Source organism: Toxotes jaculatrix, chromosome 2 (genome assembly GCF_017976425.1).
Source record: "Toxotes jaculatrix isolate fToxJac2 chromosome 2, fToxJac2.pri, whole genome shotgun sequence".
Lineage (NCBI taxonomy): Eukaryota > Metazoa > Chordata > Actinopteri > Toxotidae > Toxotes > Toxotes jaculatrix.
Window position 1 is genome coordinate 22,006,951 of NC_054395.1, and position 20,833 is coordinate 22,027,783.

General features: G+C 41.5%; 1 protein-coding gene across 1 annotated transcript; it reads right to left on the minus strand.

Moving 5' to 3' along the window:
* Positions 1-931: 931 nt before the first annotated feature.
* ift122 (intraflagellar transport 122 homolog (Chlamydomonas)) lies at positions 932-20,403 on the minus strand. The gene is made up of 29 exons (XM_041065606.1): positions 20,271-20,403; positions 18,997-19,063; positions 18,819-18,903; positions 18,654-18,732; positions 18,468-18,544; positions 18,303-18,369; positions 18,070-18,216; positions 17,228-17,303; positions 16,194-16,385; positions 15,652-15,790; positions 15,066-15,268; positions 13,960-14,097; positions 13,526-13,690; positions 13,079-13,276; positions 12,710-12,850; positions 12,553-12,606; positions 11,690-11,851; positions 10,661-10,827; positions 9,706-9,877; positions 8,271-8,373; positions 5,808-5,948; positions 5,589-5,686; positions 4,321-4,421; positions 3,091-3,256; positions 2,836-2,953; positions 2,624-2,752; positions 1,943-2,019; positions 1,656-1,820; positions 932-1,434 (listed from the first exon to the last, which is right to left on the minus strand). The coding sequence occupies exons 1-29, from the start codon at positions 20,312-20,314 to the stop codon at positions 1,348-1,350; spliced, it is 3,558 nt and encodes a 1,185-aa protein (XP_040921540.1). The 5' UTR covers positions 20,315-20,403; the 3' UTR covers positions 932-1,347.
* Positions 20,404-20,833: the final 430 nt, after the last annotated feature.

Sequence of the window (20,833 nt, forward strand, 5' to 3'; positions counted from 1 at the left end):
TCTGAGACCTTGACACCAGATGAAACAGTCTGTGCCTCTTCTCGGAATAAAACAGTCTTGTGGTGCGGCTGAAGTGCAAATGGGGGAGAAAGGACAAATGGACGGGTGGATCTTGTGAAAGTAAGGTGTGCTCTGCAGCCCCCCGAGGAGGCGTTGCACCTTTTAATAGGCCGGTCGGATTAGGGTCGAGCATGGAGCAAAGTGTTAGCAGAGATGGAATTAAGACACTCAATCTCAGTCTCGCTCTCTCCCACCTTCACACATTCACACACAAAGCATTACAGGAGAAAACTCCAGAAATAGCTATGCAATATGTTAAGCATTTTCAAGGTGAGAGGTTACAGCCACAGCTAGCCAAACCCCATCATTACTGTCATGTGCATCAATGCACCATCAGAATGAGATGAGAGAGTAGGAGGATGGTAAAGAAGGAAGCGGTCTATCTGTGATTTAAACCACTCAGAGTGGACCAACTACAAATGAAGTTTCTTGAGAAATATAACTTATTTGCATCCATGAAAGCTAATCCCTAACCACTGCATACTGCAGAGCTCAACTCGGAGCCTTAAGTGTAATCAGAATCAGTGGGGCACACCACTTATAGCATTCACTCTCACTCTGGCTCTGTTCACAGACACAAATCCTAAAGTTCAATCTGACAGAGTAAAAACTCAAGAGTGTCTCACTAACGTTATTAATAAAACTCACGGTAATAAAAAAATACCAAAATAGTTTATTGAAAAGGCTGGTTTTTCTTAACAATATAAAAATACATTCTCATGACTAAATAACAGGTGACATATCCCAGTACTGTTATAAAACATATAGCTTCAGTATACAGTATAAGCCTGTGGAATGCACTTGTTGGCATATGTATATGTATGTATAATAACATTCTCTACATAACAAACAGATGTGTTCTGTTGGGTCAAAACAGTGTTTTTTCTTTTTTTTTTTTTTAAATAAATTTGTTTTATAGCAATTTATTTATTTTTTTTTTTTTACACAGTACACCCACATTCCCTTTAAAGTGATGATGTAATCTGTGACAGCCCAAGGTAATCTGATCCTAATAATCCAATCGGGTTGATTGGCTGATGCTGCACTTTTCTTACGCTCTATAATGACCAACGTACAAACACTACAGGTATTACTTCTCTTAAGAGAGAGCTCAAGAAATAGCATGTAACACATTAACTATACAATGAACAGATGTCTACGTATAGTACAGAGATAGTGGTATTACAATACACAAGAATAATCAGGAGATGTCATTTTAGCTTGAGGGTACAACAGTTGAAATGTTTAAAATAGCTGCTATAGTTTTAAGCTATAGTTTTAAGCAGATCAGTTTGGTTCGTCGATGGGCCTGCGACAGTAAGGACAGCAGTTGTGCTGAAGCACAAGGAGCTCATAATCCTCGCTGTGAAACATCTACAAGGAAACAGAAAGATAATAACATTATAGCACACACCATGAAAAAAGATCCGAAATGAAATGTTATCTATGGAAGGGGAGCAACAAAAAGAAAAAAAAAAGACCACTAAAACAGTGTTAATGAAAGAGACAAGTGAAGGACAGTAAGAAGAAAAACAGAAATTTTGTCTGTAGTTCACACCAGGTGATAGTAGCCATGTGGCTTATAAATGTTGTACCTTGAAGCAGGTGGGGCACATGGTGATGCTCACATCAGGCAGCAGGGAGCGGAAGTATTCCCATTTGAGTGGCCTGGGCCAGCGTTTGATCAGGACGTCCCTCCTGCTCATGGAGCGCAGCACCGACCGACTCACCTTGACGGGGACAAAGTTCAAACCCCCCTGCTGCTTGGACACACACATGAACACATCCGCATTTTATTATGGACCCCGTCCTTTCACCTTCTCCAGCTGGTTTGCCCAGTTGGTGGAATATTAATTGCCGACTCTATTCTGTCCTTTCTTACCTCAAAGCTCATTTTGGCTGTAAATGGATCTTCCTCTGCATCATCCAAACCATCATTCATCCTCAAAGCCTGCAGCTCTGATTGGTGTTAATTAAGGAAAAATAACCCAAGAAATGCATACATTTCACACATTTCAGCACCATATTTTTAACTTGTTACGCATGTTTTCTGTAATTATACATTTTCAACACAGGAAAAACCCGTACTAAATTATTCCTTAGAGACTAGTCTAAGAATGAGAGTGTTCAAAATGCCAATCAGTCGTGCCTGTCAGTCACGTCATGGTTCTGGGAGAACAGAGCAGACCTCAGTGCCCTTGAGTGTCTGCCGGCTAATGCAGGTTAATCCCTGCACTAGGGCTGTGGCTACGGCTCTCGGAGGGTTAGTGTCATTAAGATGAGACAGGAGAGCCTCGCTAACCCTATTAGCTCAAGAGCTAAGATGACTTAGCTCTGACAGCTTACCCACCAGCACAGAATCGAGGCCAACGCAGACTAAACAGCTTCTTAGAACTGTCACAAGACAGAGGAGTCATGTGCTTCATTTCGAAGAGATGTGCAGTATATGTTATGTACTCTCAGGGCCAGCAGAGTGAGGAGTTAATAATTCATTCATAAGCATGTGGATCATCTGTTACTTTGTGTGATTTTCTGAGCAGTTACATAAATGATCAAAGGATACCACCATTGTCCACATCTTGCCAGTGTGCATTCCTCTCATCCATGTGGGGAACTTCCAGGTCAATAAGAGACACAGCCTCCTCATCACTGATGCCCTCCTCCAGGTAGAACTGCACCAGGGGCAGCACCTCTGTGCACAAAAGAATTCATTAGGCACAGAAATGGAGCCCTCTCTGGCAAACACTGCATACAATGTGTTTGTGTGTCACTGACCATATGATGAAGCTGAGTAGATGAAAGGCTGCCTGCAATTGATGCACATGCTCCCCTGGTTGTTCAGCAGAGGGTTGTTGGTAGAGCAGCGGTAACACATCATGCCCTCAATCAGATCCTGCAGTAAAACCCATGGAAGTTTAACCTCTACAAGAATGCAGGGGGATAACAGCTCAAATATTCACTGCGAATTTTTGAACAATGTTTTAGTCCAGGTTAGGTGTACCAGCATGTACACTGCACTCCTTAACATACCTCGCTGTCGTGGAAAGGTTTGGAGCGAATGGTGAGGCTGCCCAGTTCTATGGACTCCTGAAAGCGAGAGGGAATGTGCAGTTCCTGGAGTTTCTCGTAAGAATACCTGGCCAGCTTATATGCACCCAGTTTTTGACTCTGCTTGGCCAACGCGTACAAGGTGTTACTAACAATCAGGTCAAGGAAGATTCATGTAAGAGGAAAAGCTGGCACAGGATGTGGAAGAACTTACTCACTTGCATGCATTTCTAAACAGGCATAATGGTGTATTCCCTTGGTTCTCTTAATAAGTGGAACAACAATCATGAAATGAATGGCTTGAAAATAATACCTTGGTTATGTTTTTGTGGACTTGTGTTATGTGTGCTTACACAAGCATGCGTGTCTGTTTTTGTGTTTTGAGTTGAGGAAATTGTTACTTATTTGTATTTATATGGAGACAGATTGTTAGGAGAGCAGCTCTGAGAGCGGCAATGACAGGTCAATGAGTTGCAGCTGCAACAGCTCTATGCTGGCACTCCTCCATCACCTAAAACTTAACACTATTCCTCTCCGCTCAGCTATTCTCCAGCTCCTCCCACACACCTAGTTCTGTTCCACGGCTGGGACTGTTGATAAATGCATGTACTCCTATTGTTTAGCGCAGCTTTTTTGTGACATTGTGTTTAATTGTTCAAACCAAGTCCAACGCAGCCCAACAAAGTCTATAAATCTAAGTTCAAAGTTTTTCAGTTTGGCCACAGAGGATCCCAGCTGCTTGGCCTGATTTCCTGCTCAAAGGCTGGGCTTTCCTTCCTCATACCACTGTGTGAGAGTACACAAACTTGTGGGTGGCTTTGTGTGTGTGTTTTTTTTTTCCAAATTAAAGCATATTGTTTGGTGTGTTTATGTATGTATACATATGAACGGAGTTCAGCAATCAGAGCATTTGTTTAGATAACGGAGAATATGCCTCTTGCTGGCATCGTCACCTCCTACCCATGATCACCCCTTTTCTTTCTCGCAGCAGCAGCATGGTTTCCGCAGTGGCGCCAACTCTTCCGTTTTCTCCCTAGTTCTATCTCTGTTCCACCACTTTATCATCAGTGTCTCTGCCAGTCTTGATTTGAGATTGCCATGTCTGCTCTTGAGAGGTTTCCAGAGAGGAAGGGCATCACGGTACTTTATTCTAAAAATATTTGCTTGGTATGTTACACAATGTTAGATCTACTTTCTCAAACGAAAGGATACACTTTAGAAATGCCTGGTGGTATGTCCTTGGTGAGGTTGTTGAGGAGGAACCTGCAGATGTTGAAGAGCGTCTCTGGCATGTGGGAACTGAAGGGCTCATCCTGAAGATGAAAACAGTGAAAAATGAGAAGTAAAATTAAGGGATTAGAAAATGAGAGAAATCTCTGATAAAACTTCGCAGGGTTTTTTTTTTCAGCGTAGATTTCTTAAGAAGATTTATCTCTCCTTCTCCCCCTATTAATTTTTTCATCTTTTAACCTGGTCTAAAAGCAGCCTAACCCTTTTCAGTGCCTCATCGCACCTCACAGCGCCCTAAAAAGGAAAGAGGAATTTGCTAAAGCAATCCCCAACAGCACTTTATCCCAAAAGTTGATAGTTCAGATCTATTGTGCCTGCCCAAGAGAGTTAAAGTGAGATATAGAGGTTTCCTGATCTGGTCTGGATCATAATGATGCCTCTGTATTGCAAGGGTGGGACCACAGCCGAGCAGAAAGCTGTAACAACAAACCGAGGACGCTGACACTAGCCAGGTCACCCATATAGTTCTCATAATGAGGAATTGCTTGTTTGTAAGTAGGTTAGGGCTGGGGGCCTGAAGAAGACCACTGATGATGTAGTCATCATGATCAATCAAGCAGCTGGTTACCATGGTGATTGGGGTCAGGGAGGTTTCATGAACCTTTGACTGTGGAATTCAAAGAGCCTATCTATCACTACCAGCAGTTATGTGTAGTAGATGTCCATTTGAAAATTAATGTCAGTCAACTTTTAAGTAGTACACTTGCAAAAAAGTCTAATAATGGCGGCTCTTGAGTAATTCAAGCTGATTAAATCCCCTTTCAGTGATCTTCAGCTGAACTTAACACCCTCAATTCTCTCTTTTCTTCACTTTTTAACAACCTCTCTGCATATCTTAATTTTTCCTCTGCCCTGAGTCTCTTTCTGGATTGACATAAGCTTGCAGAGCCAGACTTCCTCCTTCTGAAACTCACAGTGGTCTGGAGAAATTTGAGTACAAAAGTTGATTAGAAAGAGGGCAGAAACACTGTGAGCTGTCAGAATGCTTCAAGTGAAATAAAAACTATAATGGGAACATGAATGTGTTTGCAACCAAACAGAAATCTAACTGCATAGTAGGTACTTTTTCCAGGGCTAAGCAATTTCAATCTGACAGCCAATTAAATGGCTGCCTTGTGATTTCAAAGTCTCCTCCCAGTTTCGTCTGGTCTGGCTATACAAGATTAAGGTTGACAAAGTATCATGTTCACCGTGTAACGTTGAATGGAGCGATAGACGTGGTAGAGCTCAGCAAGATGCTGAAAACACTCAAACTTCTTCAGCATTTCATCCCTCTGTTCTTCACTTTCTGATTCAAACAAAGAGAAATACAAAAAAGATCAGCAGGGAACAATAAATGCATTGTTTTTACAGCTAAAAACTAACTGTGGTTACAGAAGATGTATCAGTGAACTGAAGGTACGTCTCACCTCTAGCGATGTCCAGACACTGCATAGACAGCATCCAGTAATAGTACCCTGCATCGTTGAACCTGTTCTCCACCACTGCATTGTGGGTAAGCTGCTCCAGGACTTTCACAGCTTCGTTTTGTCGCCCTGCCTTGTGAAATGCTAAAGAGTGAAAGAATGGAAGTGATGATGAATGGGTTGTTGTTATGCACCCTTGAAAAACAGTCTTGTCTTGAGGCAATGCTAGATTTCAAGTGCTAATCAAAGACAGCATGGTTTATTTATTTTTGTGTGAGATCTTTGGTGATAAGTTATGGGAGAGGTGTTTTTACCATGTACTTCCCAGAAATTATTTCACAATCAAACACGAGGCAGGTGACAGACAGCGTTTTTTCTTCCGTTTAATTTCAGTTAATAAAGGAAGTGCTCTTTGTTTTGACTATTCAGCAGTGTTGCCTAACAGATACACACACACGCACACACACACATACACATTAACTAAATGCCAAGACCAATTTGCTCTTAATTAATACAAGACAAAGCGTTCCTAAATTTTCCACATGCAATAACTCACTAAGTCTTTTCTGAACAGGGAGCCTGCTTCTGAATATCAAACACCAAAGAACTTTGACTTTAAATCCTTAATAAACATGAGCACTATTCTTCATGTTCCTATCAGAGGGTAATTAGAAGCAGCTTTAGGGAGCCGACCCCACGAGTAACCCTGCAACCACAGTGGGGGTCAGAGCGTGTTAGTGGGAAATATTTATCAGTCTTTCTAAATGGTTAAAAACCACATTCAGCTGCTGTTGGTTAATGTTAGGAAGGAATACACCCCCTCCTTTCCCTCTAAAACTAAAACACAAAACACAAGCTGAAGATGTACAGCACTAGTACTCAACATTTTCTGGTTAAAGCTCCCAAAACAAATACAGTTCACCATGGGTTATAACGGTAAATAAACATAACAAGGTTACCCTCAGGACAATTGTTACCTCAGTAACCAGAAATCTGGTCAATCAAGTTTATACCATTATGCTGAAAGAAATTTCTGAAATGTAACTGTCTACTTTTCTTTTACAGAGGTGAATGACCTTTATTAATCTATTAATAAATTCATTAATCACTTAGAAGACCTTAGAGTGATCTAGTTTTACAAAATTTTGTATTAATGAAACTGAGAAGTATTATAACTAGTAAAAGATACATTCAAACATGAGACATGGGCAATGTGAAAAATGAAAAAAGGTCAAACAGCCTTTAGGTGACAATGAAAATCTTGAAAGTCCGCTAGAAAGTCCTATTGGAGATCTTGTCTAGCCTAGGTCTAGTCTTGGAAGTCTAGAACCTTGTTTTGGGAACAACAGAGCTCCATGTAAAGACCCTAAAATACGTTACCCAACCATTTGTAAAACTGTCATAAGTACCAGTATGGTGGACAGGGGACAGGCCAGAATCTGACTCAATTGCAATCGTTAGTAACACAATTCTGCATCACCGCCTAGATAAAATACACACAATCAGCAAAATGCAGGACCATAAGCAAGCTCCAATACAATCAGGCCTGTTCAGTCATGTATTGCATGTCGAGACAGGCAGAGGAAGATTATGTAGAAGAGGAAATATGCCTGCTGAGATCATAATTATAAATCTATGAGCTGATTATAACTATGGTTACAGTTGGTAATCATCATCAGAGCTGCTTGTAGTACTGGTGATTAGGGGCATGCATGCATGTCATTCAGTTAACAGGCAGCCCAGCTCGTTTTGCTCTGCTCCAGCAAAGAGGATCATGTTTTACAGTGGATACGGAGAATCTTAAGGAAGTAGTGAAAAATGTCTGCAGCCAGTCCAGGCCAGGCTTTATCACTTCCATATGTAAACACTGGCTGTGCCTGTAGACTTTAATGTTCACTGAACAAGTCCTGGAAAGAAACATTTTAAAGAAGAATATGAATGTATACACTGGCGCATCCTATACAGGCTGACTATGGGCAATTTGAACGACATGTCGTCTGACCAGTTCAGACATGAAAAGTGTTTATAGTTGATCTGAACGGCCACACTGGAAGGTGGAGTAAAAAAGCCGGCTGTCACAGAGAAAGAGGAGACATGATTTTGTTTAAATATGGGGATAACAGCACATTTTAAATAGCCTCTCCTGAAAGACATTCATAGCGTTAAACTTAGTTGTTGAGAAGTCACAGGAACAGCTGTGTCAAGAATGAAAAAAAGAGAGCTAGACAGAAAAGTTCAAACCTGTGTCTCTGACTTTCTCACTTACACACAACTAGCCAATCACGGTGTGAAGTGGATGTGAATGTCAGATTGTCAGTTCTGGAAAGTGATCCCCCCACCATCCAACATCAGAGGGGTGTTGGGGAGGAGAGGCTTCCGAAGCTTTTCAGCCATCCAGCAAAGCACTTCTGAAGAAGCACACTGACAGTTTAAATGAGAAAGGGCTTGTTGCTGATGCAAACTCACCTTTCTGTGCCTCCTCGAAGCGATCGTTCTCAGCCAGCCACTGGGCATAAGGCACAAAGACGTCATTTTTGAACTGGGGGTGCTTCTCCACCAGTGAGAAGGCCTGAGAAATGAGCAGGTGGGAACAAAGAAGTGACATTAGCTCTAATACATTATATGTGACCAGTTAAGATGTGAATTTTTAAGTTCCACACACTGTAATATATAGAGAACAACGCCAGACTGCCATGGGTAATTATGGCTGAACTGCAGTCGATTAGGGACATACAAGTTACCACACATTATTCGGAGAAACTCACATTACTTCCAGTCAAAACATTGCTGCACTATTATTAATTAGCTGAGAACAAAGAAAAGCGCATGAGCTAATTTGATTTCACACTCAATTAGAACTACAACTGCAGCTCTTATGCAGTTTGAATGACAGAGTATAAAGAGCTGTTGTAGTGCCCTGTGGACACATATTTGCTTGTCATAGTGACTGATTAATCTAAATGTCCTGTGGCAAAACTTGAGCCAAGAAACACACACTGTACAGTAAAAGAGAGGAAGGGTGTGTGTGTGTCCCAGGCCTGTGAGGCCAAAGTCATTTAAAGTAATGCTTTGTTTTAGAGAAGAGTGGGTGCTGTGAATAGCATCCATATGGTCCTTGCTGTAACTCCGTCTGCGTTCTGTCTCGTCTTGGTGTCCACCTCCCTCTGTGAAGCACATAAAGCCTAACAGTTCTCTCAACCTCTGCCTCCCTCCCTTTTCTCTTTCTTCTCTCTCTGAGGACCAAATAAATATCTAGGAAGACTTCCTCAGACACAACAGCACAGCCATGTGATCATGATTTGATGTTCTGTTTTTGGCTCTTCTGTCTCAGCATGCAAATCGTCAATGTGCATCTCTGTAATGCCTTTAACTCGATTAAAGACTGCAGAAGGATTTAAGAAATGCAATATTTTCTTCATGTCTGAGCGGCATGATCTGTCCTGATGGAGGAATTTGAGTGGAAGCAGTATAGAGCTTTAAGCTGATACTCTTTCAGCGCAGCAGAGTGTTTTGTGCTTCTCACTCTAATCATCATATGGACATGGATTCAGAGAAATCCAAAGCTGGATGATTAACTCTGGAGTGCGTGCGTGGTTTCAGTTTGTCAGTGTATAAGGAAATTGGCCAGATGTATTGTTTTATTGTTTGAATTCAGCTGTGGTTACTTTGACAAATACAGTATACTTTTCTGGAAATCCCTGCAAAAAAAAACTGAACAAGCCATGAACATAAAGTGGTTTATGTTGTGGTTTATGATATGAGTTTCTGAGTACCACAGCAGTTTAGTTAGCACAGTCCTATGTGGTTCACATTATATTTATGTGATTGTCTCAGGGCACACTATATATAAGTCATGATGAGCTGAGCAGGTGTGCCTCCTGTGTGCCTAAGTGTGTCAGACCTCTTCCCAGTGCCGCGTTTCCACATGCAGCTGCACCAGAGCCTGCAAGTCTCCCATCTTGGAATAAGTCTCTGAAGCATAGCCATGGTGCTTCAGCTTCTTGAAGTAGAGCGCACACTTTCCCAGCGGCTCGCGTTCAGCCTTGTCCAGCTTACGAGTGATGTCGATCAGCCTGGATGAGAGGACAGAGGAATAAGCACACACAGAGAGGACACGTGCAGGTAAACCTTAAAGTGGGAGTTGGCTGTATCAAACTATGTACATGACCCCAAAAAGAATGTGAACCAGTTAGGGTGACTGGCTGAATTTGATGGTTAAAGACTCCTGACTGCGTTCAGCTGCAGTGTTTGCTGTGATGACCCCACTGGCAGCACCACAGGAGGCTTACAGCAGGCAGACAGTGGGTCAGATGGAGTCAGTGGGGAGCTCTGATATGACCACCGGACACTGACTTATCAATTTGCCTGGTTTTCACACACCCCACAGTCCCATTACACATGTGAGCGAAAGCTAATGGAAAGGTAAACGTTCCCTGTGTAGTATCTTAGCTGTCATACCTTTGCTTTAGCATGTCAAACATCACCTCTTAATTCAGATTCTCAGTGTGAGAGACACATATTCTGGATATCTGCTATTGCTATCAGTTAATGTCTGTAATCATGTAAGTGTCAAACCTACAAAACCAAAGGACAGAGTTCTACCACTGAGAAATACTGAGACAATTCAGCCATTTTAACTTTAAATTACTGTCTTCTGTTCAGTTCTGTTCAGTTAGAACTATAAGAACTAAAACTAGAGGAAGCTGTTAGGACAACATTTACATTTTTGATCAACTTGGGCAACACTGTGCACATAAATCTAACATTGCCTGTTTAGAAAAGGTTAAACAGGAATAACAGTGTATCTTAGGAAAGAAGACTGATCTAAAATGTTTCATACAGTGACTGACACCTACATGTCTGCCCAGCCATGCTCGCCTATAATGTCTATGGCTTTGAGATGTTCTCCAGCTGACAGGTACATCTCTGCTGCTGCCCGCGGCTCCTTGCTGCTCTTAGCCCAGTCTGCCTGCTTGGTCATGAGGATCCGTGAGCTCTTAGGGTCTGTCGCTCCAACAAACTCCTGCAAAGAGAAAGACAGTTACAAACTTACTCACATACCAACTGATGACTGAGAAATCCTCATTAAGACTGATGATGAGAGAAATGCATGCAACACAGTTAAAATCACAAGTAAAATCCTAATTTTAATCTGGATGGAGAGCAAGAGAAGTCCAGCTCAGACACACAAAATCATGAGGGTTAAGGACGAGACAGGAGGAAGAGAGTCAAACAACAAAGTGGGCAGTTGGAAGACCTTTCGCTCTGGTGTCCATCCTGTCTAAAACAAACAACCTGCAGGACCAGATGGCCACAGAGCCACATAAATATACAGAAGCCACATCAAATACACATATAATGTGATACATAAGCATACACAAATATACATGAACGAGTCGTGGCTGTCATCCGCTCCAGCAAAGTAATGGTAATGCTGATGATCAAAGTGTCCCCCCATGTGTAAACATAATAAAGCATGAATGTCTCTCAACTCCAACTGACCTCCTCATCAAAGTGCTCATGTAAGAGCAGGCGCTCACCTTATTTCTCTCCATTTGTGCTCCATTTCCAACCGTAACTATGTGTGTAAGTTAGCCTTATGTTGTACAGGGATATGTGAGTAAAAGCATGGTGTGTGTGTACTGATCAGATGATATATGTGGAGATTCGAGTGATATATGAGGAGATGAAAGACAGACGGTAAAGGGGGGACGTTTGAACACAGTGCGGGGCCCCAACTTGGCATAACTGCACATGATGAAGAAAAACATATGTTCTACACCCCGAAAACATGCAATGCTTTCCAGGTCTTTCTGTCTGTATTGATCCAAAGGTATGCTGGACATGTGCATTTGTGTTGCTGTTCATGTCCATGATTTAATCACCTTGGCATACTCAAACATGCGCAGGTCAGTATACATGCTGAGGGCTCTAGATTCGTGGCCTGTGCGTTTGTAGAGCTTGGCTGCCTCATGGAATTTCCCCTGGTAGGCATAGACGTCTGCCAGGAACAGCTCATTGTCGTTCTCACCCCGCTTCTTCCTCTCCTGCAAATCAGTCAACACAAACACTGGCATATATGCAAAAATAAACACTCACATCCGTATACACACACACACACACACACACAGATCCGCACGCGCACACACAAAAGCTATACATGTGCGTTCACGCACGCAATGAGTCAAACAACATAGAAGGCACTAAAAACTATTCTTGGCTTGCTAGATGCAGTCAGTCTCACTGATAGACCCTCACATAACATCAGTCATAATAAAATTAGAGATCAAATAAAATTTTTTATAGAAAGCAATGAACATTTCTTTCGTGTCACAGGAAAAAAAAAGCACACTTTCAAAGACATACTTCACCAAAAAGGAACACAGAAGATGTATTCTCCTGGCACTAGCCTAGTTCAAAAATGACTGTTCTGCGCTCTGCATGCAAGGAATGTGTGAGTGCTTAACTGCGTGTAATCGTTTGCTTGCACATGTGTGTGGACCAGACCCAAGAAGGTCTGTAAGGATATAAGTTCCTTGTTTAAGGCTTTGAAGTAGAGCCCAGAGAAAAGCTTAGCAATCAAATATATGATGGCAATAATAACAACAGTGATTGGTGGCCTCTCAGGTTTGACTAACTTTGATGATGTCAGCTCCTGCCAGAATAGAAATCAGGAAAACAGAAATTGTGAACTTGGCATTACACACTATTGAAGACACAATTTCTTTCTGTTCGTGAAGAGTATTACCTCAATGCTATTGATGAGCTCCAAGTAGCGCAGGTCTCTAATTCTAATGAAGGCCTGAAAATGGGAAAAGAAAAGAAGTTGTTTAGATGATGGCCTCTTAGAGTTTCAGGTTTTGTGTTTTCTTTAATAGGATCGCAATTCAATAAATTCAACTGGCCTTCTTGGCGGTGTCAAAATCAAGTCCCTCCAGGGCTTCTGTGGCTAAATCCCTCCAGTCACTGTCAGTCACACCCAGACAGGCGATCTGGTAGGCCTCCTTAAACATCTTCCTCTCCAGGTACTGGTACATAGGTGCTGACTGGGCAGAGAAACAACACCACCACCAAATATTACAAAACTAATCAATGAGCAGGAACAGGACCATACACTCACCATATACTTGTCTCAATACCACAAATACTGTGATATTTAAGATACACTGACCACTGGCAATGATGTGCTCTCATTTCTACAGTATAACCACCTGGAACACAGTCACTGCCTTGGACAGTCACAGACTTGGACAGATTGACAACATACTACACACCTGAGGCACCTCCACAGCCGACATGGAATAGACATGGAGACAGAAGATCTTAGAGCCATTGTAGCCGACCATAAAGCCTTGCATCTTCTGCTGGTGTACAGGAAAGTTACTAGCCTTGATGTTAAGGTACCCATTGCCAGAGAAGCACAGCATGTCCTCACACTGGGTGTTCCAGGCCACACTGTTAGCATTAGGCTCCTGCAGGGAAAGCAAAAGAGAGAAGGCAGGTAAAGTAGGGTAGTGGGGGATATGTTCTAGAGGTAATTGTGGAACACAGACAGAGCAGAAACCCACAAGTAAAATATCGAACTGTACTTAATGCAAATAATTATACATGGATGCATTTTTCTTTTTTATTCTGCTCCACTGCAGCTCTGAAATGTATTTTAAAATCTGCCAAGTTGGGTTTCTCAGCCAAACACTTCACTCTCTTCACTGCCATCTGACCTGAAAAAGCAGTTCTTTGCTGTTGATGTCATAGACCAGCAGAGTGTTGTGCTCATCCACCACGGCCAGTTTATTGCGGGAGGCGCTCATGTCCAGGCACCGCACTGACGTTGACAGCTTCAGCAGCGTGATGGGAAACGGGTTGTCAACAAATATCTTCAGGATCTACATCACAAAAACAGTGGCCAGCAGAGAAAAATAAGAAAAGAGCATTGGTAGTAATGATAGCTAAATCCAGTTATAATAAATGTAAACTCTATAACTTGCAGTGTCATCCTCATATAAATAAATCTCAACTTCTACGAGAGGAAAGTTTTTTCTTTTATGTTCAAATTCCTGGACCATAGGCTTGTAAGCATAAGATCCATTTCTAAGTCATCTTCAGCCAACTAAGATTACTTAAAGCGGAAATGCATTTTTCTCGAAATACTCACAGCTCCATTCTTTAACCCTACTAGCAGGCCCTCTCTGCCCGGCGGACCACCAATCACTTTGATGTAGCGAATCAGGGACTCCATCACCCATTCTTTTTCCCTTACACTGGTGAAGGACAGGCACTGGAGCCTCTTCTCCTGCACCAGAGCAGAATGGCAAAGGTGAGACCACAATTACATACAACATATGAAACACAGACTGGTTCGGTATGATCAAATTATTCTGTTTTCATCATTTCACAGGCTGTTAAACTCGCCCTTTACATTATTTAAACACACTAAATGTCTAACAAATCTCAGCACATTGCTCTGTTAAACGCAACAAAGTGCAGTTCAGTGTCGGAAAGCAATGCTATAAAGGTAAACAATGATTTGATTTGACACAGGCATGCCAAGCCCATACGAGCACAGCCCATTTAGAGGGTCTAAAAGCTGACTGAGCCATGAAACACAAGCATGACTGTTAGAAAGAGATCTGAAGCACCTCTGTCACACACAGACAGATTTAAAAGGAAATAACCTCTGTGTTACAGCTGCTCCACCTCCCCACCAGCCTCTGTCAAACACATAGAGACGAGAAGCAGAGAGGAACCCCAAGAGACACCCACTGGTTCAGCAGCCTGTGGTCCTTCCCTTTCATTCAACTGTCTCAGTTTATCCAGTTTGAAGAGGGTTGATAAGGGGGGAGAGACAAAGCCTGCAGAGCGCGTGCACAGCTGGATCCTTTTGCAAACTAGGCAGAAACATCTGGGAAACCAGTAATTCCATGATTTTATCATTTTTCTCTGGGCTGTTTGGACTAGTGGTGAATGGCTGAACACTGATTGATTCTGCTTCCATTATGTTAATAGTGCTCAAATGTCTCTACAGCCTCTTGTGCAATCTGTCAAGTGTGCATTAGTGTGATTTAGAAAGAACAAGAGGTCAGAGTTTGGCCTGACAAGAATAACTAAAGGAAAACTGTTTGTCTTATTATGTCAGGAAAGACACAAAACACCAACAGGCGCTTATTGCAGCAAGCTAGAACCTTCAACTGGGTGCGTTTAAATGAATGCTTTGGGTGCTTTTTTTATGTCCAAGAAACTCTTATTTCTACTCTGCCTAACCTGACACAGGATGATGTGCTGGGAGCAGACAACCAACAAGTTGCATTCAAACTTCCTGCAAATTTTCTCCTTGATACGGTAGTGCATGTCTGAGGAGTCATCTGAATAGAGCTCATAGATGAGGATCTTCTCAGGCAGCTGGATGGCAAGACGGTTTCTGTAGATGGCGATCTTCTTCACCAGCTCACGGCACTTAATCCTCACTGGGGCAAAAATGAGATAAACAGGGAAAGTGAACATGTGGGAGGGGATGAGGATGGTTTAATTATATTAACGAATGCATCCTGTTGAATGACTCTGCTGTCAAAATTCCCTTTATGAGTAGACAAATTAAATACTGCCAGCCCTTACAAAAGAGTAATTGGATGACTGTTGATATGACTGATATGGCTGATATGACAACAGGAAAATTATAATAAATTCCTGCTAATGTTAGAAGTTTTCACAAAATACTTACTCCCTCTATAACCTTGGTTGCACTACTAACTGTGATGCTCCAAGACACACACAACCTATTATCTGGAGCGGCATTAAAATAGGTCGTCTATCATAAACTCAATTTCCTGTAGCTCACACAAAAGTGTACCTTTTTGTTCAGTGATGAGATGCTGGACAATGACATCAGTCATGCTGTCTCTATAAGCATAGCGATCCTTGTAGAGGCCGTGAACTGTACTGAAGATAAGTTGGTAGCAGGCGATGGTCCCATCCTGGCAGCCCAACACCTAGATAAGAGATAACAATGTAGCAGTACATCCTATTAACACCTCTAAGAAAAGACTGTGAGAGTGGGAAAATTTTGCTGTTGTTAAAGCATCTACACAGCAGAACTGAGAGAATCTGCCAGCAACCAATTCTCTCTTCTATGCCTCGTCACTTTCAGTTAAATATAGTGAAAGGAAAAGCTGTAAAGGTGTTACTGTAAAATAAAATGACTCGTGTGTCTGTGTAGCTAATGTGCTGTTATCAGATTAGGAAAATGTATCAAATGCAGAATGGCACTCTGAATGTCAGGTCTGAGCGTTATCAGTGTTTTGCTTTTACATTCTCCTACCTCTTCTCTCACACTGACACACACACATTATTTAAAGGTTGAATAACTTCTCTAGACACAAGCTGTAGACCCACCACAAAGTTGGAGTCAGGCTTAACCCGGCACGTCCACACCCAGGCATTCTGCTCTCCAATGGTGCCTAGCCGTACACCATCTTTAGTGTAGAGGGAGGCCTGTTTATCAGAGCCACCCATCACGATATACTCGCCCTTAGAGAAGTAGCTGACGCAACAAGGGTCATAGGTGAGAGTCCTGTCTTTTCCAATCTGTGAGAGACAAAAACAGAAGTAGACATTAAAACAAGAATAAAACAAGTACGGCACAGGCGCCTGGGACAACACCTTCCACTGTCTGGACTGACACACATCAAAGTCCCCAGTGCATTCAACCATTCTTTAGAGTGTTTGATGAAAAGATAGACAAAAAGAAAGTCTTTCTCTGATTTAAATAGCCTCTATTGTACTAATGTTCAAAGTGCATTTGCACAACATCATATCAGTGCATCTGTTTCTCCTCACTCGGGAAAAAAGTTGCCTGACAATGCATAGTTATTTTCTTTCAATGTGAACAATTCCTGGTGTTGTAATCAAAACAAAATGTTCACTTAAATGGATAAATAGGCCAATGACAATATATAAGCCTAAGGCATAACGGCAGAGTAATGAACAGTGCATATTTGTCTATAATTACGGTATTGCCCACAGGGAATTACGAGGGGGGGGGCATTAAAGCATAGCAGGATCACTTCCAATGTACTGTTATGGTTTCAATAGACCATGACAGTCTGATTACAACAGGAAACACAGGTCTTAAACTCAGTAAAGTGCTTCCAATACCATATATTTTGGACAGACAGACAGAATGCTGTTGCAAGTGACAGCATGTATGATGCACTGATAGTATTTCAAAATTCTTTTAGTCATATACCTTCAGTCATCTAAACCCACACTTCACATAGAGTCTGAGGTGACAGAGGAGAAAGGTTTGTTTTACTTAAATGTATTTCACTATCGAGACTCAGTATATATGTATATTGCCAAGCCACGGTGCTGCTTGCAGGTAGGTATATAAATGCAGGATCTTTATAACGCAGACTTGTGATATTCACCTGCTTTCCACTGAGCTGATAGAAGGAGAGCTTCTGACCCCAGTCTGCCACTGCCAGAATGTCATTGTGCTCATCTCTGAGAAAACACAACAAAATTACTTTCAGCATAAGTAGTCCTTGCCAAGATACTGCACTGAAGAGGCTTTGGTTGTTTAGGTAATGATGACAGTGTTAATGAGAGCAGAGAGGCCATCCTTCAACTGAGACACATTTGGTCAAGCCCCTTCCTCTATCTAACAATGGAAAACTTTTCCATGTTTTTATCCTTTAGAGATTTTTATTGTTATTGTAACTGTTTTTGTTATATATAATAAACCTATGTACTCATCAATCTCAATCTATGCCCTTGTGTTGACAAGAATTGACCCTGTTGAAGCATCCATGAGCAAGACACTGAATCCCTAGCAGCTCAAGAGACACTGTCCCCTGGCTGACCACATGATCTGACCTCCCTGTGATGACAAATCATTTTCTGTAGCCTCCCAATAATAATATATTGGGCGCATCTTGTCATTGTGTCTCATTGCTGCCATGTTTATCCATGTAAGTGCAATTTTTCATCTTCTTGTCCAGCCCTTTTCTCTCAAATAATAGAGTGCATCAAAGACGAGAGACAGCTACTCCAAAACATCATAAAGCTCTCCTTCACAGAAACAGTCCCACCACTCCATGGCTGACCACTGCCACCTGCTGGCTTCACACAAACTATTTTCTCAAAATGCAATACACTCTCATTAGGACGTCAAACAAGGATGGACAGTGAAAATGTTTATGTGGCATTAGAAGCATTAGATTTGAAAAACCACTGAAGATGAGATATCAGTCTGTTTTTTTATACTAACTTAGAAGGGTTCCAGGCTATGGACCAGATAGGAGACGAGGAGCCTCCTGGACGCTCTATTTTAACCTTCTCCTCTCCATTCTTGTTTCGTATGCTCACTACCCCATTCATCATGCCAAGGGCAAGGTACTGGCCATCGTTTGTCCACCTGAAATAAAATAAAACCCTTTAACATAAGTGTACCACAAAAGTGTACCACTGTTGCAGGTAGTTACAGCTAAAGACTTCACTTACCCACAACATGTTATTTTGCTGCTCACTTTATGTTTGTTGACAGATTTTTGCTCCGGTGACCACAGACCTAAAAATGTAAATGTTGATCAGTGCTCCATTTAATTAGAAAAAGAATAAAGTAAGGCTTTAAAATACAAAACAGAATTACACTCATTATGCACTCACCAAAGTCACCAGAGGAGCAGGAGGCAAGTTGGTGAGTGACAGGGTTGTAGGCAACACACTGGATAGAGTCATTATGACTAAAGATAAAGACAAAATATAAATATAAAAGACAAAAATATGAAGAATGAGGAACCACACACCAGAGGACGTGTTGATACTAAAGTGATGAGCAAAAGCGAGACTTACGTATATTTCAAAATACCCTCCAGTTTAGATGTCCAGATGATGATGCTTTTATCTGCTGACCCGGAGGCAAACCGTTTACCTGCAGAAGAATGCAGTAGTTAGTAAGATAACAATGAAGGCTGATAGAGGAAAATGTTGTGTATAAATAGAAAGTTAGTTGAGTACCATCTTTGGCATAGGCCACACAGTACACAATGTCTTTGTGTCCCTTTAAAGGCTGGATAAGAGCTCCATCTGCTGTGTCATAAACCTGGAAAAAAATACAATAAATTAAATGTAATAATAACACATGCATTCTTCAGATTTGTGTCTTCCTTGGCTGAAGAAAACAGGAAAGCCTTACGAGGACACGAAGCCCTGCAGCAATGATGAGTTGGCTTCCATCTGGCTTGAAGGCAAGGTCATAAACACTGCAAAAGAGAATAATAAATAATAAAAATTTATAATTCTATTCTATTCTATTCTAATGGTTTTCAGTCAACTGATTACTGATTAAGGAAACTGCTGGGTTCCAGCAGTTTCCTTAATAATTTCAAGTTGAATATATTTGCACAGAGTGTACAGATTTTCAGTGTTGTTAAGGTCAGAGGACTGTGAGGGCCAAAAGATTCAGTTTGTGTTTTTTGAAGTAGTTCATGGTGAGTTTTGAGTTTTGGTGAGTCTGCTTCATATTACTGCCCTGTTGTAGAAGTCAGCCTCTTTTCAGTTTCAATTTTGCATCCAGGATTTGCTGATATTTAGAGGGATCTGTTCTTCCCTCTATCTGTGCAATGTTTCCTGTGCTACTGGCTGCCATACAACCCCTAAGCAGAATATTTCCAAACCCATGCTTAACAGATGGCAATGGTTGAGCTGCTAACCACTGACTCGGGAGGGTGCCCAAACTTTTGCAATGTGGCAGTTAATTTACTGCTTTTCACTTCAAACACCAACAAAATGTGTAACTTGCCCGTTTGCACACGACTTTAGAATAAAAGAAACAAACGACTGTTTAATCAAATATGAAAACGGGCCTGAAGCTTAAGCTTGAACAACATTGACAAAAAAAATTCTTGCCACAAGGTCTACGTAGCTTATTTGATTACCAAGTAAGAAGACGTTAATCGATGTGTTTTGCAACATAAAAAACACATTAATCTTTTGTTGCAGCCCTATCAACACGCCTCTGCTTTGTAAAAATAAACAAATAAAGTTATGACTGTTTTATTTGTCACTTTAAAACCCCATTTTCTTTGTTTGGCAGAGGTATAGATAACGAAGCTAATGTAATTCACATCAAACATTGATATGTAGCAACAGCCATGACCTGTAAACGAAAGCTAGCTAGCTTAACATTAACGTGAGTTCCGACCTAACGTTATATCCGACTTCAAAAGAAACCTGACATTACACACTATTGGTAGCAGAAATATTTTCCATGAAAGCTTCCATACATGAAATATAAACCGGCATCAGCATCACCGTCATCTGTCAACGCTAATCAAACTGCTCCGGTGCTAATGCTAGCTAGCTGGCTAAGCCTAGTTTACATAGCAACCGCCGTTGCTAACCACCTAGCGTTACATCCCAGCACACGGCCTAGATTCACAGCGAAAACATAAACATCGAGAATCTTACCATTGTTCACGAATAGTTTCTTTCCATGCAAGAACGGCTCTCATTTCCACCTTTTAACAAATAAAAACACTGATTTTTTTTTTTATCATCAACAGGTTGTTGCTGTTTGATCACTTGGTTTTTCATACTAAGCCCCGTTTTCATGATTCTCTCGCACTGCGCAGACTCGCATTCAGTGTTGCCAGATTTGACTGAAAGGGAGTAGCACAATCAGAGCCTATAACCCACCGAGTCTATATTTGTTTACATTTTGGAAAAATAAGTAAAATAAGAATATAAATAGTTCCTGCTTGGTATATACCATTGGGTGGTACGACTATTCCTGTATTACTTTGATATTAAAGAAAACTTAAACACACGATGGTTCTCAGGCAAGTTCTGCTGTTATGAAGAGATTGCTTCCATTAACCGTGCATCAGTGCCACTGCTGCTGCTACAAATACTGATAAGTGGAAGAGACTACTACTGTTTTTAGACCATCTGCATGCAACTGTGCTTTCACCTCACGTCGTATATTTGCCTCACGTCAGGTAGAACAGATGATAATAACCCGCCCAATTAAG

Coding starts and splice junctions, on each gene's coding strand:
- ift122 (XM_041065606.1), bottom strand. CDS start 20,314: ATGAGAGCCGTTCTTGCATGGAAAGAAACTATTCGTGAACAATG. Junction 19,064..20,270: donor GAAACTATTCGTGAACAATG/GTAAGATTCTCG, acceptor TCTCTTTTGCAG/TGTTTATGACCTTGCCTTCA. Junction 18,904..18,996: donor CTGCAGGGCTTCGTGTCCTC/GTAAGGCTTTCC, acceptor ATTTTTTTCCAG/GTTTATGACACAGCAGATGG.